This window comes from Arvicola amphibius, chromosome 9 (genome assembly GCF_903992535.2).
Source record: "Arvicola amphibius chromosome 9, mArvAmp1.2, whole genome shotgun sequence".
Lineage (NCBI taxonomy): Eukaryota > Metazoa > Chordata > Mammalia > Rodentia > Cricetidae > Arvicola > Arvicola amphibius.
In genome coordinates, this window is record NC_052055.2 from 47,354,171 (window position 1) to 47,376,339 (window position 22,169).

Sequence of the window (22,169 nt, forward strand, 5' to 3'; positions counted from 1 at the left end):
ACTATCCTTGAGTGAATCAGTTGAAGTCTCCATGACCGTGCAAGAAGAAATGGCTTGTTAGCCTTCCTGTGCTTTGTGAGTGATCTGTGTATTAGGTCCCAAACTTCCCAAAAGACAACAGCACTGACTGTGGCCCAAAGCGACAATCTGGGGCCAGCTCAGGCTAGATGCCGACAGGGAAAACGGGAGTACTGGTGGAGAGAAAAGTCTGCAGTCAGAGGTCTTCTGAAGCCTGTGATCTCTGCCTGCCAGGAAGAGCTGCTTTCCTTACTCCCTTGCCACTGGCAAATGGGGCATGTGGTTCTTTATTGCCATAAAACTGTGGTGCAGATCAGAGCCACTGAGATCCTGTCTTCTGACCTGCAGGCCCCCACATTAGCTTCCTGCTACTCCCTGTCCCTGAGAGATAGCCATGGCAGCTTTGGACTCCTCCAAGTGCCCTGGCCCTTCTCTCTTCACCACCAAAGCTTTATTTACAATAAACCTCTTCCCACCCATGGAAAAGTCCATTTTGGTAGTTTCACTGCACCCTCAGTTACATCTTATGCCAAAACCTGGGAGCAGGACAGTGGGCTAGACCTTTCCAGAGGGTCTAGCCCCTCCTAACCAATCACGTGTTTTTGAGAACTTTTAAGTGTAGGCTTTTATCTCTTGGTCAGTTTAAGGGAAATTGATGCTATTAGTATATTGTCATCTAGTCCTTGAAAACATCAGTCTGTCCTTTCATTCACATAGTCTTTAGTTTCCTTTTAGCAATATGTACTTCTCTGTAGTTTTGCATATTTTTGGCAAGTTTGTCTCCTTTTTGTTTGGTTGGTTGGGATTTTTTTTCTTTTATTTGAGATAGGGTTTCTCTGCGTGGTCCTAACTGTCTTAGAACTAGCTTTCTAGACTAGGTTGTCCTTGTAATCAGAGACAGACACCTCTGAGATAGACTGTCTCCTGAGTGCCATGATTAAAGGTGTACACCACTGTGCTTGCCATCTGGCGTGTGTGTGTGTGTGTGTGTATGTATGTGTATGTGTGTGTGTGTATGTATGTATGTATGTGTGTGTGTTTGAGGCAGGCTAACAGGGTCTCATACATCCTTTACTAGGCTGAAACACTTCTATGTAGACCACGCAGCTCCAACTCACAGAGATCCACATGTCTCTGCCTTCTGGATGCTGGGATAAAAACTCCTGGCTCCTGGCCCTAGTTTTTAAAGCTTAGTACTATTGTAAACAATTTTACCTTTAATTTCCAATTGCTTGGTCTCCGTATTTCCTCTCAGCCAGGAGCTGAGGATGACATGGAAGGCTTTGACGTGTCCTTCTGGCAGGTTGAGGAGAGAAAGTCCTAGTTTACTGGTAATTTTTAGTCAAAAATAGATACTGAACACTCAAGAGGCAGAGGCAGACAGATCTCTGAGTTCCAGAGATCTCCAGAGAGCTAGGTCTACATAGTGAGAACCTGTCTCAAACAAAGAGAAGGAGTAGATACTGATTTTATCAAATGCTTTTTTATATCTTTTGAAATTATGTGGGATTTTCTGTTTTGGGTTCATCAGTCAATTTTCTTAATTTGGTTTTTAATATAATTTCAGCTTTGCCTCCTAAGATGAATGGTACTTGGTCATAATGTGATTTCCTTTTATGTTCGTTAGGTCTGATTTGCTAAAATTTTATTCATTTTTTATATTTATGTTTATGAGATATATTTGTCTATAACACATTGTATATTCTGGAAAACTTTGTATAGAATAAATATTGTTTCTTCCTTAAATATTTGTTAGAATCCCCTCTGAGGCCTTCTAGATACGGAGTTTTCTTTGTGGGAAGCTTTTAAGCTATGTATTCCATTATTCTACCAGAAAAAGGATCATTTAGGTTTAGTGCTAGGTTCTTTTTATTTAGTGTATGTGTGTGCACACATGAATGTAAGTGTGTATAATATATGTGGGTGCATGTGCCATAGTGCATGTAGAGGAAGACTATGGGGTCCATTCTCTCCTTCCACCTTTACTTGAGTTTGGGAATTAAACTCAAATCATCAGACTTGGGTGGTAAGTCCCTTTACCCACTGAGTCATCTTCCTGGCCTGGTTATTAGGTTCCTGTAAGCTTTAGGAGTCTACATTTTAAGAACTCTCTACTTCATCTAGGGTGTCTTATTTGCATTTAAATTATTTACAGAATTTTCCTATTATATTTTTCCTATATGTGTCATCTATAGAGATTCCACACTTCTAATTCCTGATGTTAGTGGTTTTTGTATTTTTTCCTCTCTCATCAGTATCTCTAGAAATGTAGGATCTTTTAATTATTTTATCTTATGTGTGTATCTTGCCTGCATGGATGTCTGTGGTTTATATGTATGCCTGGTGCCCCTAGAAGCCATAAGAGGGCATCAAATCTCCTAGGTGTGGAGTTACAGATGGTTGTTAGTTCCCATGCTGGGGGCTAGGAATCTAACCTTGATCCTCTGCAGGAGCAGTCTGTGCTCTTAACTGCTGGGCCATCTCTCCAGAACCTTGTCAAAGAGTTCACTGGCATCCTATTCTTTACTGTTCTTCTGTTCCCTGTCACATTAAGTTTTGCTCTGATCTTGTATTATTTCCATTTTCCTATCTATTTTCTGCTCTGTCTGCTTTTCTTTCTCCAGCTTCTCATATGGTATAAGTGAAGACCATAAATTGAAGACCAGCCCCCCCCCATTTTTTAACACCTCATGTGTTTGGTTCTGGATAGATATTACCCTGAGTTACTTACCCCTCTAGCTTAGATGCTGGTCAGTTAGTCCCCAGTGAAGACATAATAGATTCTTTTTTAAAAGAGACTCTGTGTCCGCGCACACACACACACAAATGCATGCAAAGGACAGAGGATAGCATCAGATTTCCTGGAGCTGGAGTTACAGGTTGTAAGCTGCCCAACAGGGATACTGGAATCTGAACTCTGGTCCTCTGCAATAGCAAAGAGTGCTCTAAACAGCTGAGCATCTCCAGCCCCAAGATTCTCTTTATCTTGTACAAAGATGCTAAAATAAACAGATGATATCTTGCGAATCTTCCTCTTGAACCACTAGTTCATACCTAGGGATGTTGGTTTTTGTGATCCCTTCTTTCTCATTTCTGCCCTTCTTTGGAAGCCGTGTGTATTGTCCTGTGTCCCGCAGTACATATATATTCTGCATCTATTTAATTTTTCTTATTTTCTATCTTTTTGTTAGAGTCAATTTGGTTAAGTCCTGGGGTGATTCTGTCCCAGCTCTTATCCCTTTTTATATGGAATTCATTGTATCCCAAGCAGTTATTTTGCAAAGATCAGAAAACAGGGCTTACATAGGTTCAGTACATCTGGCAGAGATATCACAGAGTGTACAACTCTTAGTGATGCACCACAGAAATGGATCCTGATAGTGGCTTTCAGCAACCACCCTGCACCCTCTAATAGTTGGGAATGGTCGGGTCCCTATGTTGTGTCTCACCACCATCTGAGCCTTCAAGAAACCTGTCCTTTGTCTCTAAGAAGGCATGAGTCAGTTCTGCTCTGTGATTGGAGCCAGATTACCCAGTAGAACAGATAAGCGTCTTCATTTATGCTTTTGAGTATTAGTAATCCTGATTTATTGAAAATGGGTTTTGATTTCCTATGTTTTTCTTCTTTTTTTTCTAATTTCATATGGAAAAAACCTTACAGCAAAACTGTTTTTCTCTTGGTATAGGAATATCAATATCTTTTACTCTTCTAGAAGGATGGCGCCTACTGTCCTGAACCTTCAGTTGTCTCTGCTTAACTTTTGGTATAAACTCCTAATTGGTTGTTGCCCCTTCACTCTCCTGTCACATAAGGGCAGGAACACGTCTTTATGACCCTGTAAAGCTTGGCCTCCACATGGTCTTTATCTACAAGATTTTAGTAAAATTTGTGTTAGTGTGATTGCTGAAAGTTTATTGTCTAGTCTGTTTTCTGTTGCTCTAGCAGATAACACAGACTGGATAATTTACCAAGAGATTTAGTCTCACAGTTCTGAAGGCTCCGCAGCATTGGCGAGGCCTTCTCATTGCACCAGAATATGGCAACGGTACACTGAAGAGAACACGTGAAAGATGCAGAGAAAGCAGGACAATGAGTTTGAATTCATTTTGTAACAAATGTTGTTCACACAGAAATGGTTTGAACTCATGACCTAATCATCTCATAAAGGTCACACTTTCCAAAGCTGTCACAGAGGCAGTTGTAGTTGCCAGCACATAAATAAAAATTATATCTTAAGTTTTTTGAGTTTGGAAGTAACGTTCACGTGGTAACATTTATATAATCAGATATTTGTAAATGCTAAACTTAAGGTTCATTATTTTATTTTTCCTTCTGGCAGGACCACAAGCAGACGGTGTCACTATGCACTTGAACAAGTCATCCATTTGGGTGTAAAAGGTAGCATTTTGTAGCTTGGTAGTAATAAATTTCCCTAGAGTATGCTTATAGAGTTCATGGAATTTTTGTGCAAAATGATCTCAGTTCTTCAGTTATATGTAAGAATTAAAATTGCATAACAGCACATATTTTTAATTCCTATTGGGTAATTTGTGTCCTCCCCCCACTTTTTTTTTACTATTTTAACTATGTAAAAATAGCATACTTAAATAATTGAAAATTATTTTTCTACTCTCTACATTTAATCCTGGTAATATAATTCATCTTTGTTCTCACAGAGATAAGTAATGGCTTGTTGCAAAGTCTATGCCAGGGCTGGAGAGATGGCTCAGATGTTAAGAGCATTGCCTACTCTTCCAAAGGTCCTGAGTTCAATTCCCAGCAACCACATGGTGGTTCACAACCATCTGTAATGGGGTCTGGTGTCCTCTTCTGGCCTGCAGGCATACACACAGACAGAATATTGTACACATAATAAATAAATATTTTTTAAAAAAGAAAAAAAACAAAGTCTATGTCATACAATTTAATGTTAAAACTAAGAAAGGGAGAACCTCAACAGAGTAGAATATGAACTGTTTTAAAATCAGCCATAATGTTTAGGTTGTCTTCATTCATACTTTTTTTTTAACTTTTTCTTGTTTCAAAGTTTTATTTCCAGAAGAAATCATCTTACAGTCTCCCCAGGTGACAGGGAATTGGAGCCTTGCACAGGAAACCAAAAGTGACGGGCAGTCCATCACCAAGGTAGTGTTTTGATGACTTTGATAGATTTAACACATAATATGAATTCAGTTCTCACTTGACTGGAGTATCAGAAGAATGTTATTCACAAATAATCTAAAATTTCAGTTAAAATAAAACTAAGATAGCTGGGTGTAATCCCAGAACTTGGGGGGCAGAGGCAGGGAGATCTTTGTGAGTTCAAGGTCAGCCTGGTCTACAGAGTGAGTTCAGGACAGCCATGACTATGTAGTGAAACTGTCACAAAAGGGGAGCTGGAGAGAAGGCTCATTTGTTAAGAGTACTCGCTGCTCTTCAGGAGGACGCAGGTCTGACTCTTAGCCGGCACATGGCAGCTAACTGCCCTTAGCTCCAGTTCCAGAGCATATGATGCCCTCTTCTGGTCCTTAAGGGCATTGTATTCACATAGTGCACTGACATAGATGCAGACAAATCCATACACATATAATAAAAAATAAACCTTAATAAAATATTCATAGGGTACATTTAGTTTAACTGTGTATACAATTATATGTAAGACCAAGATATTTAAACAAGGTAAAATTAAGATATGGGTGCTTCTGTGATTGTACCGATTTATTTTAAAATTGTGTGCTTTTAGGTGGTACACAGATTTAATCCCAACATTCAGAAGACAGTGATCCACGTGGCTTCCTACCTTTCCCTTACATCCTTCCTGCCTCTGATTTTGTGACACTGTCTGAGATCCCATTTGTGGCTGGGCATTCAACAGTTAATTCTCAGGACTTTGACCAGTTATGAGTATCTTTAGGACTCACTGACTAATATTTACAAAAAGTAAGCTTCTCCAGCAAAGTTGACCACAGCATTCATGATGAGCATTAAACATAGCTTATTTAGAAGTATAGCTGGAGAGATGGCTCAGTGGGTAAAGCACCTGTTCAACCAACCATAAGGACTTGAGTTCTAATCTTAGAACCCACATAAAGTTGGTCCTCAGTAGAGCACATCTCTCCTCCCAGCATTCCTACATCAAATGGGAGGCACTATCAGGAAACTCCCAGACGTTTGCAGGCCAGCTAGCCTGGAGTCCACAGCAGTGAACAATAAAATAGGCCCTGTCTTAAGGTGTAAGGTGAGGAATGACACCCACAACTGTCCTCTGACCTATATCCTGTCAACCGTAGCATGTGCACATTTACACTCACGCAAACATGTGCATATATACTCATGTACACCACACACACATACACACACACAGGGGGAGAGGGGGGGATGGTAGTTACAGGATGCTTACTCAATCATGGAAAACACTATAAACAAAATAAAAAAGGGTTATCCATTAAAAATCATCAGCTGAGCCAGGCGGTATTGGCACATGCCTTTAATCCCAGCATTTGGGAGGCAGAGGCAGGCGGATCTCTGTGAGTTCGAGGCCACCCTGGTCTACAAGAGCTAGTGCCAGGACAGACTCCAAAGCTACAGAGAAACCCTGTCTCGAAAAACAAACAAAAAAAGAGGGAAAAACAAAAAACAAAAAAAATCATCAGCTGGGGGGCTGGAGAGATGGCTTGGTGGTTAAAAGCACTTACTGCTGTTCTAGAGGACCCAGGTTCAATTCCCACCACCCACATGGGCAGCTCACAACTGTCTGTAAATCCAGTTTCAGGGCAATCTGACACCTTCACACCAATGCACATAAAATAAAAGTTAAATAAATCATAAAAAAAATTCCTTAAATTTTTTTTAAAACTCATGAGCTGGGAGCTGGAGCAATGACTCAGCAGTTAAGAGCACTGACTTCTCTTCCTGAGTTCAGTTCCCATCAACCACATGGCAGTTCACAGCCGTCTATAGTGGGATTTGATGTCCTTTTCTGGCATAAAGGCATACATGCAGAAAGAGCACTCATGCATAAAATAAATAATTTTAAAAAATCATCAGCTATGTATTTACTTCTAGATGTTTATTTTGATCTGAAAATAGAAGTCTTCATTGAGCTTTCATTTGCAAATCTGTCTTTTATCCCCTTCCTCCTTGTTCATTCTGTTGCCTGATTCTCAAGAAAAGTCTGTGTAGGAGATGGTAGGATGGGATGAAGGAAGCTACTGCTATTTAGATGCGGGTTTGCTGACTGCCTGAATCGTTACATTCTTAAATGCAGAATGTTATTTCTAGCAAAGTTGTGAATAAATCTTGGCATTCCATCACTCAACCAAGGTGGAATTATAGGATTTGGAGAGATAGCTCAAAAATTAAGAGCCCTGGGTGGTGGTGGCGCACGCCTTTAATCCCAGCATTGGGGAGGCAGAGGCAAGTGGATCTCTGTGAGTTCGAGGCCAGCCTGGTCTACAAGAGCTAGTTCCAGGGCAGGTACCAAAGCTACAGAGAAAACTTGTCTGGGGGCGGGGGGGGGGGGGGGGTTAAGAGCATCTTCCCAAGGATCCAGGTTTGACTCCCAACACTATATGGCAGCTCACAACTGTCTGTAATTCCAGATCCAGCAAATCTAACACCCTCTTCTGGCCTCTATGTGCACTACACACAACATGCAGGCATTTACACTCATGCAAACATGTGCATATATACTCATGTACAACACACACACATACACACGGGGAGAGAGAGAGTGAGGATGGTAGTTACAGGATGCTTACTCAGTCATGGAAAACACTATAAACAAAATAAGAAAGGGTTATCCATTAAAAATCATCAGCTGAGCCGGGCGGTAGTGGTGCACGCCTTTAATCCCAGCACTTGGGAGGCAGAGGCAGGCGGATCTCTGTGAGTTCGAGGCCAGCCTGGTCTACTTTGTGAGTTCCAGGACAGACTCCAAAGCTACAGAGAAACCCTGTCTCAAAAAGTCAAATAAATAATAAATAAATAAAATAACATTATCTAGAACTCAATAAGTAGAAAATTCATGTCTGACATCTGGTTAAAAAAATAATAACCCAGGCTAGGGATATAACTCAGTGGTTGACACCTTGCCCAGCCTGTGCACAGCCCTGGGCTCAAACCCAGCATTGCAAACCAGACTTAAAAATGCAACCAGTATGGAAAATTTTAATTAATTGGAACCAGCCTCTACCCCAAATAACCCAGTTGTACAGTCAGAATACAAGGACATTAGAATAGTTATTAATTAGTCACAATAATAGAAAACACTGGATCAGGCATGGTGGTGCATGCCTTTAATCCCAACACTTAGTAGGCAGAGGCAGGTGAATGTCTGGGCAATAGGGGTCTACAAGGGGAGGTCCAGGCCAAGTAGGGCTACCTAGTAAGGTAAGGGAGGTCCTGGCTCGAAAAACAAAGTAAGAAAAGACATGAAGACCTTAACTGAGGAACATGAAAGATAAATTTAACAAAACAAACACAGCCTCATCCTTTAGAGATAAAAATTTCAGTTACTAAGATGAACAAAATGTACAGAATAGTACCAGACTAGGTGATCCAGAGGAAAAGTAGCTTGAAGACATAACACTAAAAATTATGTGAAAACAGCAAGAAAGATTTCAGAAAACAGGAAAAGCAATTTCCATAATTCACAAGTCCTCTCTCTAAAATGAGTGACAAATTTTAAAAGTCATAGAACAACCTCAGGTGGCCTCACACACTTAACTATTTGCCTCTCAGAAAAAGAACAGGCAGAAAATGTAAGGAAGCATATTGGGGCCACGTGTGATATCTCAGACCTGAAATCTTTGCCTGGGCTACTTAGCTAGATCGTGTCTCAAAACCTCTGGTGGTTTGAGAAGATATGTAAAATTGCTAAAGTGTAACCCAGATTGATGGCAGGTGGAGCACAAATACAGGTGACCCGTACCAAAAACAGCACTAGTCGGAGGACAAGGGCATATTCTTGTGATGATTAATTTTACATGTTACCTTGACTGGGCCAAAGAGTACCTAGAAGCTCAGTGAATCTTACTCTGGATTGTGTATCAGTGAAGGTGCCTGTGAATGAGATTGGCGTTTGAATTTGTGCTGATGAAGCTTGCTGCCTCCATCTGTGTTCATATGGCAGCTCGTCAGATGAGGCCTGCATAGGATAAACAGACTGACAGACCCTCTTCCTAGCCTCCCTCCTGCCAATGTCCACAGTTGGAATCCCAGCGTGCTCCTGCCATCAGGTGCATACTGGAGCCTGGCTGTTTTTGAGACAACAGTCATCTTACTGAAACTCACGCACACCTTTGGCAATCTCCTGACCCTCGTTCTTTAGCCTTAGGCTAGAGCATGCTTTCCTCGTCCTTAGCTTGCTGCCACAGGTGTTAGGATTCCTAATTCAGTTGTTTCTCTCCCCAGCCCATGTTGTTGTTGTTTTCTGGCTTTTAATATGGGTTTTAGGGATTGGACTTGGGTCCTCATGCCTGCATGGGAGGCATTTTACCAAACTCTGCTATCTCCCATCACAAATCTGTAAATCTTAACATTCCAACTAGTTTTATTGTTTTCAGAAATTTGACCATGTCATTCTAATATATAAATTTTAAAATCTAATTACAGATTTCATATATATATATATATGAAATCTGTAATTATATGTAATTATATGTAAATATATGAAATACCTATTAGAATATGTATGTGTAAAGGCCATAAATATTTATGGCAGTATTGAAATAAAGTACTTACCATTCCTCATATTAAAGTATATCCTCATGCTAGACTGTGGTCAGACAAATAGAATTACAGGGCTAGGCACATGGACTAAGACCATACCGGTTATCCTCTGCAGCACCAATATGACAGTGATGGGAGGCCACATTGGGAAATCCTGGAATAAAATTTGACTGCATGCATTTTTAATGGAGAAATTTTATGATGCAGAGCTTCAAGATTCATTATATGAAAGGCATTGATTACACAAAGATATATATATATATATACATACATATATATATACATACATACACACACAAAGCTATGAATTAGGAAGTATTTGTAATAGAAGAATTAAAAATTCAATACCGTTGGCTCAGGGCAAAGTATATCTATATTCAAACACGCCTGTAGAACAGTTCTTGTGTAGGCTTTGAACACGCTTGACAAGCAGTGCTGGCTTTCTGTGTTGTCAGGAAGGTATGAAGATGCTGCACAACAGAGGCCTCATTACCTCTCTGTTTCAGTTTCATCATGACAAAATTCAATTTATATTTATTTTTCAAAGAGTTAGGGAAAGGCATAAACTTTCAGACATGTTTTTATTCACTGTCTCATGTTTGAATTATGTTTCAAGGTGTAGACCTGTGACCTATCCAAAGAACTGTTCAGTGTGACAGCAGAGTGTTGGTGGTAGGTGTGTGTGCTGCTCTTTAAACTAAGCTTCTGTACACAAAGCTGCTGTTGTAACTACTTTCTTCATGATTATTTCCAGAACAAGAAAACAGTGAAGGGCCAAACTAAACATACAACAAAGGAGAGGAACATGGGTACCACAGACCTGCCAGAGAAGACTGCCTCTACTGCAGAGACCAGTGAGTTGGGTACAAATATATAATGGGCTCAGGGAAGAACAGTGAAGAAACCTGTACTTGAAAGAAGTTTCCTGAGAACTCACTGTGGTTGGAGATCCAGTCATGACAGACACATTGTCCACAGAAAGCTGAAGCTCCATCTGCCTATCTTGGTGGTTTAGATTAGATGCTTTAGAATAACCTTAGATTGCTTTATTCTTGCCGTGCATGCTCCTAAGTTGTAGTATACTCTCTATATTTAAGTGAGTCTTGCAGTATCACCCAGCTGGTGTTAAAAGTCCTGGACTCAAGTGATCCCCTACTTTGGTCCAGTGGCAAAAACTACAAGCAGGATTCAGCACGCCTGACTTGTAATGCTGACAGACACAAATGCCTAGTAAGCATTTTAAAATGTGTTCACCATCTTTAGCCATCAGGAAAATACAAATTAAAACTACTCAAAATTCTATCTTACTCGAGGCAGAAAGGCTAACATGGAGAGACAACAAGTGTAAGTGGAGACTGCGCTTGCATTTCCCAGCCGCCCAGACCAAATAACCACACAGAAATTATATTAATTACAACATTGTTTGGCCGATGGCTCAGGCATATTAGCTAACTAGCTCTTACATATTAAGTTAGCCCATTTCTATTAATCTGTGTATCACCACAAGGCTGTGGCCTACCAGTAAGGTTCTGGCATCTTTCTCCTTTGTCAGCTACATGGCATCTCCCAACTCTGCCTCTCCCTGCATTCAGTTTAGTTTTCCTGAATACCTATATTCTGCTTTGTCATGGGTCAAAGCAGCTTCTTTCTTAGCCAATGGTAAGAAAATATATTCACAGCATACAGAGGGAAATCCCACATCAAAGAAGTGCTGATAAAAAAAATGCATATTTACTACTAGTAAATCAGTCTAAAAGTTTCAAAAAAATAAAAACTAAAAGTAGGGTTAGAGAGATGGCTCAGCATTGAAGAGGCACTGGCTGTTCATGCAGAGGACCCATGTTTGGACCTAGTGCCTACATGGCAGCTCACAACCATCTGCAACTCCAGTTCCAGTGGATCTGAAACCCTCTTTTAGCTCCTACAGGCACCAGGCACTCGGCAGTTATGTGGTGCACAGACATACATGTAGGCAAACATTCATACATGTAAAATAAAAAAAACTATGAATAGGGGCTGGAGAGATGGCTCAGATGTTAAGAGCATTGCCTGCTCTTCCAAAGGTCCTGAGTTCAATTCCCAGCAACCACATGGTGGCTCACAACCATCTGTAATGGGGTCTGGTGCCCTCTTCTGGCCTGCAGGCATACACACAGACAGAATATTGTATACATAATAAAAAATATTTTAAAAAACTATGAATAGAGAAACTCTCATATTGCCCTGATATACTACTAGATATATATCCCGAGGAATCTAAGTCAGTATACAAGAGATGGTTACAGATACATATTTATTGTTAAACATATTGTTAAACATAGTTTGTTTTTGTGTGTGGAATCAACCCATCCAATATGAATTGATAAAATTTAATACATACAGCTGTTTTAAGATAAAAATGAAATCATGACCCTTTTCTGGAAAATTATTGAATGGAAATTACTACGCAGTTTTCCAGACTTGGAAAGACAAATACCAAGTGGTTTCTCTCATATGCAGATCTTAAATTTTAATTATTAGACATGTTTATATGTTAGTACATAGGTCATAAAGATAGAAAGGGTGCTGTGAGAAGGAATGAAGTCTTAAGGGGGCCTTGGGAAAGGAAGAAGGGGTTTTAGACTGCACATGACATGAGAGCAGAGTACAGGCAGTGCGGGGAGGAAGGGAATCTGTAGATGTGTAGGGGGCGGGAGACTGGGGTCAGGAAGGTCACCCCAAACGAAGTATGAAAGTGCCACAGTAAAACTTACCACTTTGTATACCAACGTTAAGACAACTCATTTAAATGTTTGGGGAAAATCATCAACAAAAAAGGTTTTAAATTCTGTATGTAATATTTTGGGGGATGCTATATCTATAAGTGGCATAGAAAACTAACTTTTCCTGACTTTGCCTCAGAAAACATAGATGGTTCTGGAACATGTTCTCCTGCCACACTGAAAGTTGTTGGCATTGTCAGGTTTTATTTGGTCTTTATAGCATCTAATAAGCATCTGATGATCTGACTAGGCTGTCTTTCCACTTCACATGCAGTAGATGAAATTCAGATCCCTAAAGCAAGAGATAAGGAGTTCTTCAATCCAGTGCTCAATGAAAACCAGAAGCTGGCAGTGAGGAGGATTCTGAGTGGTGACTGCCGGCCCCTCCCTTATATTCTTTTTGGACCTCCTGGAACTGGAAAGACTGTGACAATAATTGAGGCTGTTTTGCAGGTAAGAACGGTGGTTCTGTTTGCTGTCGGTCTGTACTGTGTTCATGTGTTTGTGTATGAGAAGGTATTAGTTTAAACTCCAGAGACCTTTGTAAAGAATTTAAGGAAGATGTATCTCCTAACATTGTCCGTTTATGTATTAGGATTTTAAGTTTATTTCATAAGTGTAGAAGAAAACTTCATTTCTAGACTAGTAAACCTTTGATCCTGTTGTAAAGCTTTACTGAAGAAGTTGCCTGGACAGTACTGAAGCCACCACTCTGCAGCTATTGCTGGTCTCTCCTTTATATTTCTGATTAAATTTGTGAAAATACTGTGTATATATAGTACTGCAGTGTCATTCCGGATTGTGATTAGCAAGCATACATACTGTGAGTATTCTATGCTATGCTACAAGCTTGGCTTGTGGGAGTGAAATAACTTGGTGCTGTCTGTGGATATGTCTGTGGAGGTGTGTGGAAGGTTATGGTTGCAGAGCTGGGGATATAACATATACAGGCTTTGGATAGCCCTGCATTTGCTCTTCTCTGTATGTATGTAGGAGTGGGGGTGGGGAGGAGCTACCACCTGATTACATCTCATCTGTGCCCAGTGAGGTGGAGTAGTCTCTTGGACATTGCAAGGAATGTCTCAGATACTCAGAGATTAGTATCCAATCCCATACCCCTTGTTCCCTATAAAGGAATCTGTATACTGAATAAATATTCAGGGTTTCCACTCTGTGGCAATAAGATCCCTGGTCTCTTACTTCTTAATGCAGATACATTATGCTTTGCCGGACAGTCGGATTTTGGTCTGCGCTCCCTCCAACAGTGCTGCTGACCTTGTGTGTTTACGACTTCATGAGAGCAAGGTTCTGAAGCCAGCTGCCATGGTCCGGGTGAATGCTACCTGCAGATTTGAGGAGGTGAGCCCCAGGCATGGGATGGGTACCTGGAATCCTTCCATGAAGAATACCTAGTGGGCAGATTTGAGCAGGAGGTAATAGCTTGGTAGACACCAAACTATTGTAGAAAGTTATAATGGAAAAAATTGCTCTATTGTTATGATACAACTCAGCTACGTGGTGGGCTCTTATTCCTAAATATTTCATTATGTTCTTATCCTGTCTCCAAATTAACAGTGCTTTTGTGGACATTCTGAGTTTTGTTAAATTTTCATCAATACTCCTGTTTCCTAAAATGTAATTCTTCAAATATATTCTATTTTCTTTTTAGTTCTGTTTTATTGATTTGTTACCACTATCCCTTTTGGAAAACTAGAGTATCCTAGTTTGTTTTTTAATAAGTAAAATAAGATAAATATTGCTCAAAAAATAAATTATGACTAGAAAAACATAGTAAGTTGCTTTCTGGATTATGTAAAGGATTATAGTATATTCATGCCTTTAGAGTTCATAAAATATGGACTTAATATTAAAATATAAGACATCTTAATTTAAGATAATCATTAATAATTAATCATCACTAAGAAGTAGCAACAGGGCAAGATTATCTTGTAGAATTCCTCCCAGCCTTGCTGTTTTGTCCAGTTTAAGGAAATGTTCAATAAATTGAAACCCAAACTGACTCTAACCTCTTTGCCTCAGACTATTATTGATGCCATCAAACCATATTGCAGAGATGGAGAAGATATCTGGAGAGCCTCACGCTTCAGGATAATAATCACCACATGTAGCAGTGCAGGACTGTTCTACCAGATAGGAGTGAGGTAAGTGTCGAATGCTGGAGGAGCAGAGCCCCCCCCCCCACGCTTAGGTCCGAAGAGGTTGACCAGATGGAAACTGAGTAGTGGAGGGAGGTGTCAACCACAGGATAAGAGTGGTAAGGGGTGGACGTCTTTTCTGAGGAAACAGGAGTATTGATGAGACCAAGAGACTCAAAGGGTTCAGCAGTACAGTGGATAGGCAGGGCAAGCAGCATGGACAGTGGTTAGAGAGCCCTGAGCATGTTTGCGGAATGGAAACCTCAGAGCTGGGGCCTAGTGAGGAGAGTGGAGATAGGAGCAACAAGAGGCTTGAATTTCTAGAAGAGGCATTAGGTATGACCCTTAGTTTACAGAAGTCTAACGAGTGAGTAACTTAAAGGATCAATGGAAGACAGGCTACTTAGGAAACAGCTGAATTCCGAGTGAGTAACTTAAAGGATCAATGGAAGACAGGCTACTTAGGAAACAGCTGAATTCTGTGAGGTTAATCCTGGGTGGGGGCAGCTCAAGTACCCACTAGTGGCGTCTCCCAAGAAGATGGGGCAGTGATGGTGCAGGAGAGTAAGGAGGGGTGGGCTAAGGACAGAGAAAGTGCCCCAAGAACTTGTCCTCGGTGCTATGAGGAATGTCCCAAGAGCTGGAAAGAAGCTGAGTGAGGACGCTTCATACCAGTGCACTAGAAGTGAGCCAGGGAGGCAGCAAGCCAGGTCTTGGTAAGAAGAGGAGGTATCACAGGTCAGGCTGAGGGAGGAGGAGGAGCAAGCTTCCCTGAGGGTGAGTCCCAATTCCTGAGATCCTGAGGAGAGTCAGATCTGCAGCTTGGAGCAGAGTCACCCCAGAATGTAGCTGTGAGGATGACTACCTAGGCCCACACATGCTCACCTTTCTGACCTGAGTTCTAGGCATCTGAGAGCAGAGAGAGCCAAGTGTAGCTAGCCACAAGCAGGTTGCAAATTATTTCATAAAGATTCTAAGCCGGGCGGTGGTGGCGCACGCCTTTAATCCCAGCACTCGGGAGGCAGAGGCAGGTGGATCTCTGTGAGTTCGAGGCCAGCCTGGTCTACAAGAGCTAGTTCCAGGACAGGCTTTTAAAAAGCTACAGAGAAACCCTGTCTCGAAAAACCAAAAAAAAAAAAGATTCTATAGTTACCTATTTTATTTATTTTTAAGCTAGGAATTTAATATTTTTAATATTTTATTTTGTACGTACGTGTGTGGGTGCAAGTGTATAGGTCAGAAAACACCTTGAGGGAGTTGGTTCCCTCCTTCAAGCCTGTATGTCCCAGGGATCAAATTCAAGTCCTTAGTGGCAGGTGCTTTACACTCACTCTGAGCCATCTCACTGGCCCCACAGTGTCATTTAATTATGTAGCCAGTATGAAATCACTAATGAGACAGACAGTCTGCATTCAATTATTCAAGTATGAAACTTAGAGCTCTTTATGTCAGACTAGCCACTGTGCTTAAGAGCCACGCATGGCTAAGAGGCTGCTGGACTGGGAGGGTGCAGGTCTAAGCAAGGGCAAGGGTTTCTGTGATACAAGGTGCCAGAATTCTAAGCTACCAGGAGGCTCTCGGGCTTTGTCCATACCCACCCTCACCCCTTCATGTCCTTCCAAACACATACACGTTCTGCTTACAGAACACCAACTACTGCTAGGGATGCGTATGAATCTCCTAGCAGGCCTGCAGCTCTGTGACTTCAAGTCTTGTGACACCCATACTTCTTGGTCTTATCTTCCCTGGAAAACCCCACTGTGATCCCAGCACCACAGAGCAGAGTTTTGCCAATATGTATTAGGTAGCAGTTGGTAAACAATACAATGAAATTACCATTCAGATCTTTGGCTCTAGAGTTGGCTACTTCACGCACGTGTTTGTGGACGAGGCAGGGCAGGCAAGTGAGCCAGAATGCCTTATTCCTTTGGGACTGATTTCAGACATCAATGGTCAGGTAAGGCCTGTGTCTTGAGTGTGTTTCTGTCTTACTGTTTTCCCTCGGTGACAGTCACAGCCTTAAGTGAAAGGACTAGGACCTGAGGATCTGGGAGGTCAGTGCTGTGCTGTTCATCACAGCATCAGTCTTTTGTGGCTGGCAAGAAAGGCCCTTGCCTGCTATTATTTACTTATTGCAAACAGAAGATAAGAGCCGTTGTAGGTACTGGGACTCGATGGCTGAAGTTTCCAGTGTATGTATTCCACATGGCAGAGGGGAGAGGACAGGGCCTCATGCTCTGCTAAGATCTGACTGTCATTCCATTCCATTTTTCAGGAGCTCCTCACTCAGACCCCCAGCCCCTCCAGCTCTGTGTGTTCCTGGCAGATCCCCATCTTATCTTCTCCCTGCTACTTTGGACAGTGACATGGATTATCATTTTAGAACATGTTTCTTTCAGTGCCCCCAGCTGAGAGGTCATCTGGCTCTACTTGTGAACTTGTCAGGATCCTCCAGATGTGTTCCCACCATCTTCCCTCAAGTCACCAGGCTCTATGAGACAGTCTAGGAGGGACTAAGGAACAAACAAGGACTGGTCTAATTAAAACACTCCCAAGTCTAGTCAGCATGATGTTAATGAGTGTGAGGCTACCAGGAAAGGACATCATGGAAAAAGGCTGAGGATAATTTCCCATGGTCAGACACAGCAGAAAATTCCAGAACACAAGCTGCATGCCTGAGGCTTTTTGTCACATTGAGAGATAAGTGGAAGAGGCAGCTGGTACCAGAACTGATAAAAGCAGATAGTAACTGCTTAGTGAAGAAACCTGAGTCTCAAGCCCATCCAGTTTCTCATTTCCCACTTCTCGGTCTAAGTCACTGTCAATTCTAGCTGTCTCCACCATGATCTCTCATCGTTTTCCCTCATTCCACACAACCAGAGTGTGCAAGGGGGCCCTGCCTGTACACCCCAGCCCTACCCTATTCAGAGCCACCTGCCTGTCAATTCCCCTAGCTCTTCTACTGTGGCTGGACTGTATGCCTGTCTACTCCAAACTAATCAGGCATTCTTGTATATGCTATAGATTGTTCTTGCTGGAGACCCCATGCAGCTTGGCCCAGTCATCAAGTCCAGACTGGCCATGGCCTATGGGTTGAATGTGTCTATGTTGGAGAGGTTGATGTCCAGACCAGCATACCTGAGAGATGAGAACGCCTTTGGTGCTTGTGGTGCATACAACCCTCTTTTGGTGAGTTCCAAACTCTCTGCTTTGTCATACAAATGGAGAAAGAGCCAAGTTTTATTGTAGCAGACAGTGCTGGCTGGAGGAGGGGGACTGCTGAGGGCAGGTCTGTAGGGCAGCTGCCACACTGCTCTCTCCCACCCCACCCCCCTTTGCCCATGAGTCAAGCACATGAGCAGAGACTTCTGCACAAGAGAACCGGTGTATCTCCATCTCCACAAACACCCACTTGCTCCTTGCCCTCCTCCCCTCAGGAAGCATGTTCAGCACAGTGATGCACAGATATCCAGGGAGGATGATAAGCAGCATGTGTGGCTTCTCCACTTCCCAGGTGGCATTTAAGGTACTTTCTGCCTGCTCTTTGGTCACACAGGGACTGCTGTTTGGATCAGAGGGTGCCATGGAATTGTAACACTGATGATGTGGAGTTTGGGGATCCAAGACAATAAAAGAAAGAAGTTAAATCTGCCTTACTCTGCAAATGTAGGAAAACAGAAAATGGCTTTTGTAACTATGTGAAGGAAGAGAGGGCCTGCCCCTGACGTGGAGGGATCTGTCCTGTGTGGTCCTCTGACCTAGGTGCTTCTGGGTGTGAGTGCGAGCTTGGTGAAACCACCAAACCAGACCCTTCCATGAGTGGAAGGAAAAGCTTACTCATACTTCCAAGGCGATCTCTTGGGTTTGGGTAGAGAGAGGCAAAATGTGGGAGAGGGTTGTGTTGCAGCAGGAAGTAGGTAGGTGAGTTAACTGGAATAGCCTGAGAACTAGCATGGGGCTTTGACCTATTGAAGGCTTGTCTGAGTTAATAAGGAGATAGATGCCTATTCTGGAGATAGTTGGCTGAATGGGACAGATAAGGGAAGTGATAGCTTTTCATTACAAACAGAAACCCACTTGTCAAGGTTTCTGAGGAATGCTGGTTTTCGGCAGCAATCCTTCTGTGTACCTGTGAGAGTCCAGCATGAGCTGAGCCCAGTCTGTCATTCAGGACAGTGCCATTTGGGGTTTTAAAGGGACATTTTGCACCTAACACTGGGTTTACACACCATCAGATTCTGAAGGTGTACTTTGGAACTTGCATCTTTGGGATCTCACAACAGAATGAACTTGGGAATTTGAACTCTGTAGGGCATCATTAAATGGCTAGAAACTTCTATAATTAAACATTCTGTAAACTTTATTATTACTAAACTGTTATAATACCAACAGATTTCCATCTGAACTTGTTTTCCTGGTGTTAATGAAGATTAGTAGTCATGAGAGGTTTTCAGAGAAATAAAACCCTTTCCTCCATTGGAAATCCAAGGAGTGAGTGTTGCACAGACTGGGGAAAGTATGCTGTGATTCTTCAGGCTGAGGAGAATCTCTGGGATAACGCTCATAAGAAAGGTGCCTGCTGTCCCAGGAGCAGAGGAACTTATACAGGTGCCCCTAGGATGGGGTGCAGCATGGCATCTCCTGGGTCAGAGAGGATGCCTGAGTGCTGCCCTGCTCGTGGAGACACATTCTCACCCATCTCCTGTGCATGTTAGGACATGCAAATTCTTTCCTGAAAAAGAAGTGGTTTCTTCCTCTTTCCCTTGTTCTCTCTGCTTTCTGAGCTGGTGTGAATCTTCATAGTGGGACACATTCTGCTTTTTGAAATGTAGTTTATTGTCCTGAGGCTAATAGGCATTTTTTTCCAGTATAATTACTTCAGATGCACTGACAAAATACCTGTCAGGGACAATTTCATGGGGAAAAAGATTTGTTTTGGCACCATTTGAGGGGATAATATGGCATGGCAAAGAAGGCACGGTGGGATGAGGCATCTGCCATCAGGAAACAGAATCTGGCTTCTTCCATTTTCCTTTTTTTATGCAGTATAGGACTTAGCCCACGAGTTGATGCCACCACACTCAGAGTTCTTCCCGCCTTATTAAACTTCTTTAGAAACACCTTCAACAGAGTCACCCAGAGGTGTGTCTCCTAGGCAACTCCAAATCTAATGAAGTTGACAATGACAATTGACCATCACAGCCATAAACAAGGACAGATGCTTGTATTGCAACAATTTCCCAAGCAATTGGAGGAAAAAAGCTTTTTCCTCATGTTGGTGCTGTCCCCAGAACTAAGGATGTACCAGGGCTGTTACAGCAGCTCTTACTTTCTGCCTCCAGCACTGAATCAGAACTTTATAGCACTTCATATAAAGGCTGAGCTTGTAAGATGTAGGCGCCTTCTCCCTCAAAGTCATCTAGGGTTCCTGGATTGGGGGGACATTAAGGCTAAGGAAATGTCAGATGGAAAAAACTGAGACAGAAAACATAGGATAGAATGTCAAAACAGCCCAGAGTTTATTTTAGAACTTGCTTATATACAAAAGCAGAAGTAAAGCACAGCACAGTCAGTGTCTAACCATAAGACCATTCCTGTCCTTGAGTGAGCAGCCTTCTAACTAACATGCACTTGCTGTTTGGAAGCAGCCTCACTTTCTATCTAGATGTTCCTGAGGTTTGTCGTCAGCAATATTCTTCCTGCTAGATGGTATGTTCTTTTCTCATGGGCTAAATCAGAAGTCTCTCGTAGCCCTCAAGGTTATTGGAAAAAGCAAAGCAGGCAAGCTTGAACTCAAATGACTTACAAGTCAGAATGGACTCCAGATGGAAACTGAGTCACAGGTGGGATCCCACAGTAAGGTGGCAGATCAGAGGCAAAAATTGCAGCACAAAGAAGTATCCAGAGCTGACTGCACCCATTAAGAGGCATTCAACAATCAGGACCCAGGAGAATCACAAAAGAGGCCTTTTGTCCCTCCTGTTTACCTTTTCTTCTAAAATGGATCCTTGAGATTCAGAGTCACCTGAGAAACTTGTCCTGGCCTCAGAGTTCAAGCTAATAGAACAGATAGAGGCAGGAGCAGAGAACTACCCCATGAAGTTAGCATTAAAATGGTTGGTTTCAAGCTTGCCTTGCAAAGACAACAGGGATAAAACCTGGACAGGAGCTGTATAGTTTTGACTTCTCGTGACCTGTGCCTACCCTTTCCCTACAGGTCACAAAGCTAGTGAAGAACTACAGGTCCCACTCGGCCCTGCTGGCTCTACCCTCTCGCCTGTTCTATCACAGGGAGCTTGAGGTCTGTGCTGATCCCAAAGTAGTGACTTCGCTGCTGGGCTGGGAAAAGCTGCCCAGAAAAGGCTTCCCTCTCATCTTCCATGGCGTGAGGGTAAGTCTGCCTTGACTACTGAGTTGAAGGAAGAGGAGGAGGAGGAGGTGTCTTTACTCAGAAAACAACCATGATATTTCCAGTGTTGCGAGTCCCTTGTCTGTGCTACACTAGCCAAGCATTCTCCATGGGCCTGAGGTGGGGACGACAAATTCTGATCTCTTAAGTGTAAGGCAGCAAGAAAGGGCTGCTGCTGACATCTCCTGTCAGAGAGTCCATACAGAAAGAGCTTAAGAGTAGATATTGCAGGCCCTGCCCTTTGGTGTTTGCATTAGATAAATACTGGGTTCCAAAAGGAATCACAAGCCAGTATCAAGGAGCTCAGAGTGTGGATTAGAAGTCTAGGAGGATGAGTAGAGAGATGGTTCAGTGGTTAAGAGAGTTTTTTACAGTCACAGACCTCTGTTCAATTCCCAGCACTCATTGGGTGACACATAACCACTTGTAACTCCAGCTCTAGAAGATCTGATGCCTTTAAGTTTGTACTACCATATGCATATAGACGCATAATGAAAAATAAAAATAAATCTTTGAATAAAAACAGAAGGCTGAGAAGTAAGGCAGGAAAGACCATTGGACGCTGGGCACTAAGGACTGACATCCTGACAGTACTTACCCTACCCTCAGGACCAGTCAACCAAGCACTCAACCCCAGCTCCAGAGGTGGGGGATGACAAGGACAGAGTGTCCTTCCTACAAGACCTCACAGAGTGGGGTTGAGATGCTCATTAGCTATAATGAACTGCAGGAATTCACTAAAAACAGGTAGTTTGTATTGGGAATTTGGTTGTCAGAACCAGAAATCAAGTTTTACATTCACCTTCTCAAAAGGGAAGAGGATTTGAATTATGATTCAAAATTAGTGTCACACCCAGAAGGGAGGATCATGGCAAATAGCCCTCTTCTCCCATAGCCTGGTCTTGTAGGTATGTGAGCCCACAGACAGCTGCACTCAGTTTCTCTCTAAATCTTTTAAGGACAAAAGGTGTTCTGGGTCTGTTAGAAGTGCATTTGAAGACGTGTGTGCTGGTGACTCTGGAGCACCTTCTCGAAGGCTGTTTGTCAGTGCTTACCCAGTCCTAATGTGTGTCCCTACCCCAGGAATACCC

At 42.3% G+C, this 22,169-nt stretch overlaps 1 protein-coding gene across 1 annotated transcript in view; it reads left to right on the forward strand.

Moving 5' to 3' along the window:
• Positions 1-22,169, forward strand: part of Mov10l1 (Mov10 like RISC complex RNA helicase 1) — an 80,761-nt gene that overhangs the window by 38,693 nt on the left and 19,899 nt on the right. Inside the window, exons 14-22 of the mRNA XM_038342984.1 lie at positions 4,359-4,417; positions 5,067-5,164; positions 10,506-10,605; positions 12,788-12,966; positions 13,726-13,872; positions 14,554-14,675; positions 16,527-16,626; positions 17,694-17,858; positions 20,887-21,060. Coding sequence (XP_038198912.1) covers positions 4,359-4,417; positions 5,067-5,164; positions 10,506-10,605; positions 12,788-12,966; positions 13,726-13,872; positions 14,554-14,675; positions 16,527-16,626; positions 17,694-17,858; positions 20,887-21,060 — 1,144 coding nt within the window. The remainder of the gene's footprint in view (positions 1-4,358; positions 4,418-5,066; positions 5,165-10,505; positions 10,606-12,787; positions 12,967-13,725; positions 13,873-14,553; positions 14,676-16,526; positions 16,627-17,693; positions 17,859-20,886; positions 21,061-22,169) is intronic.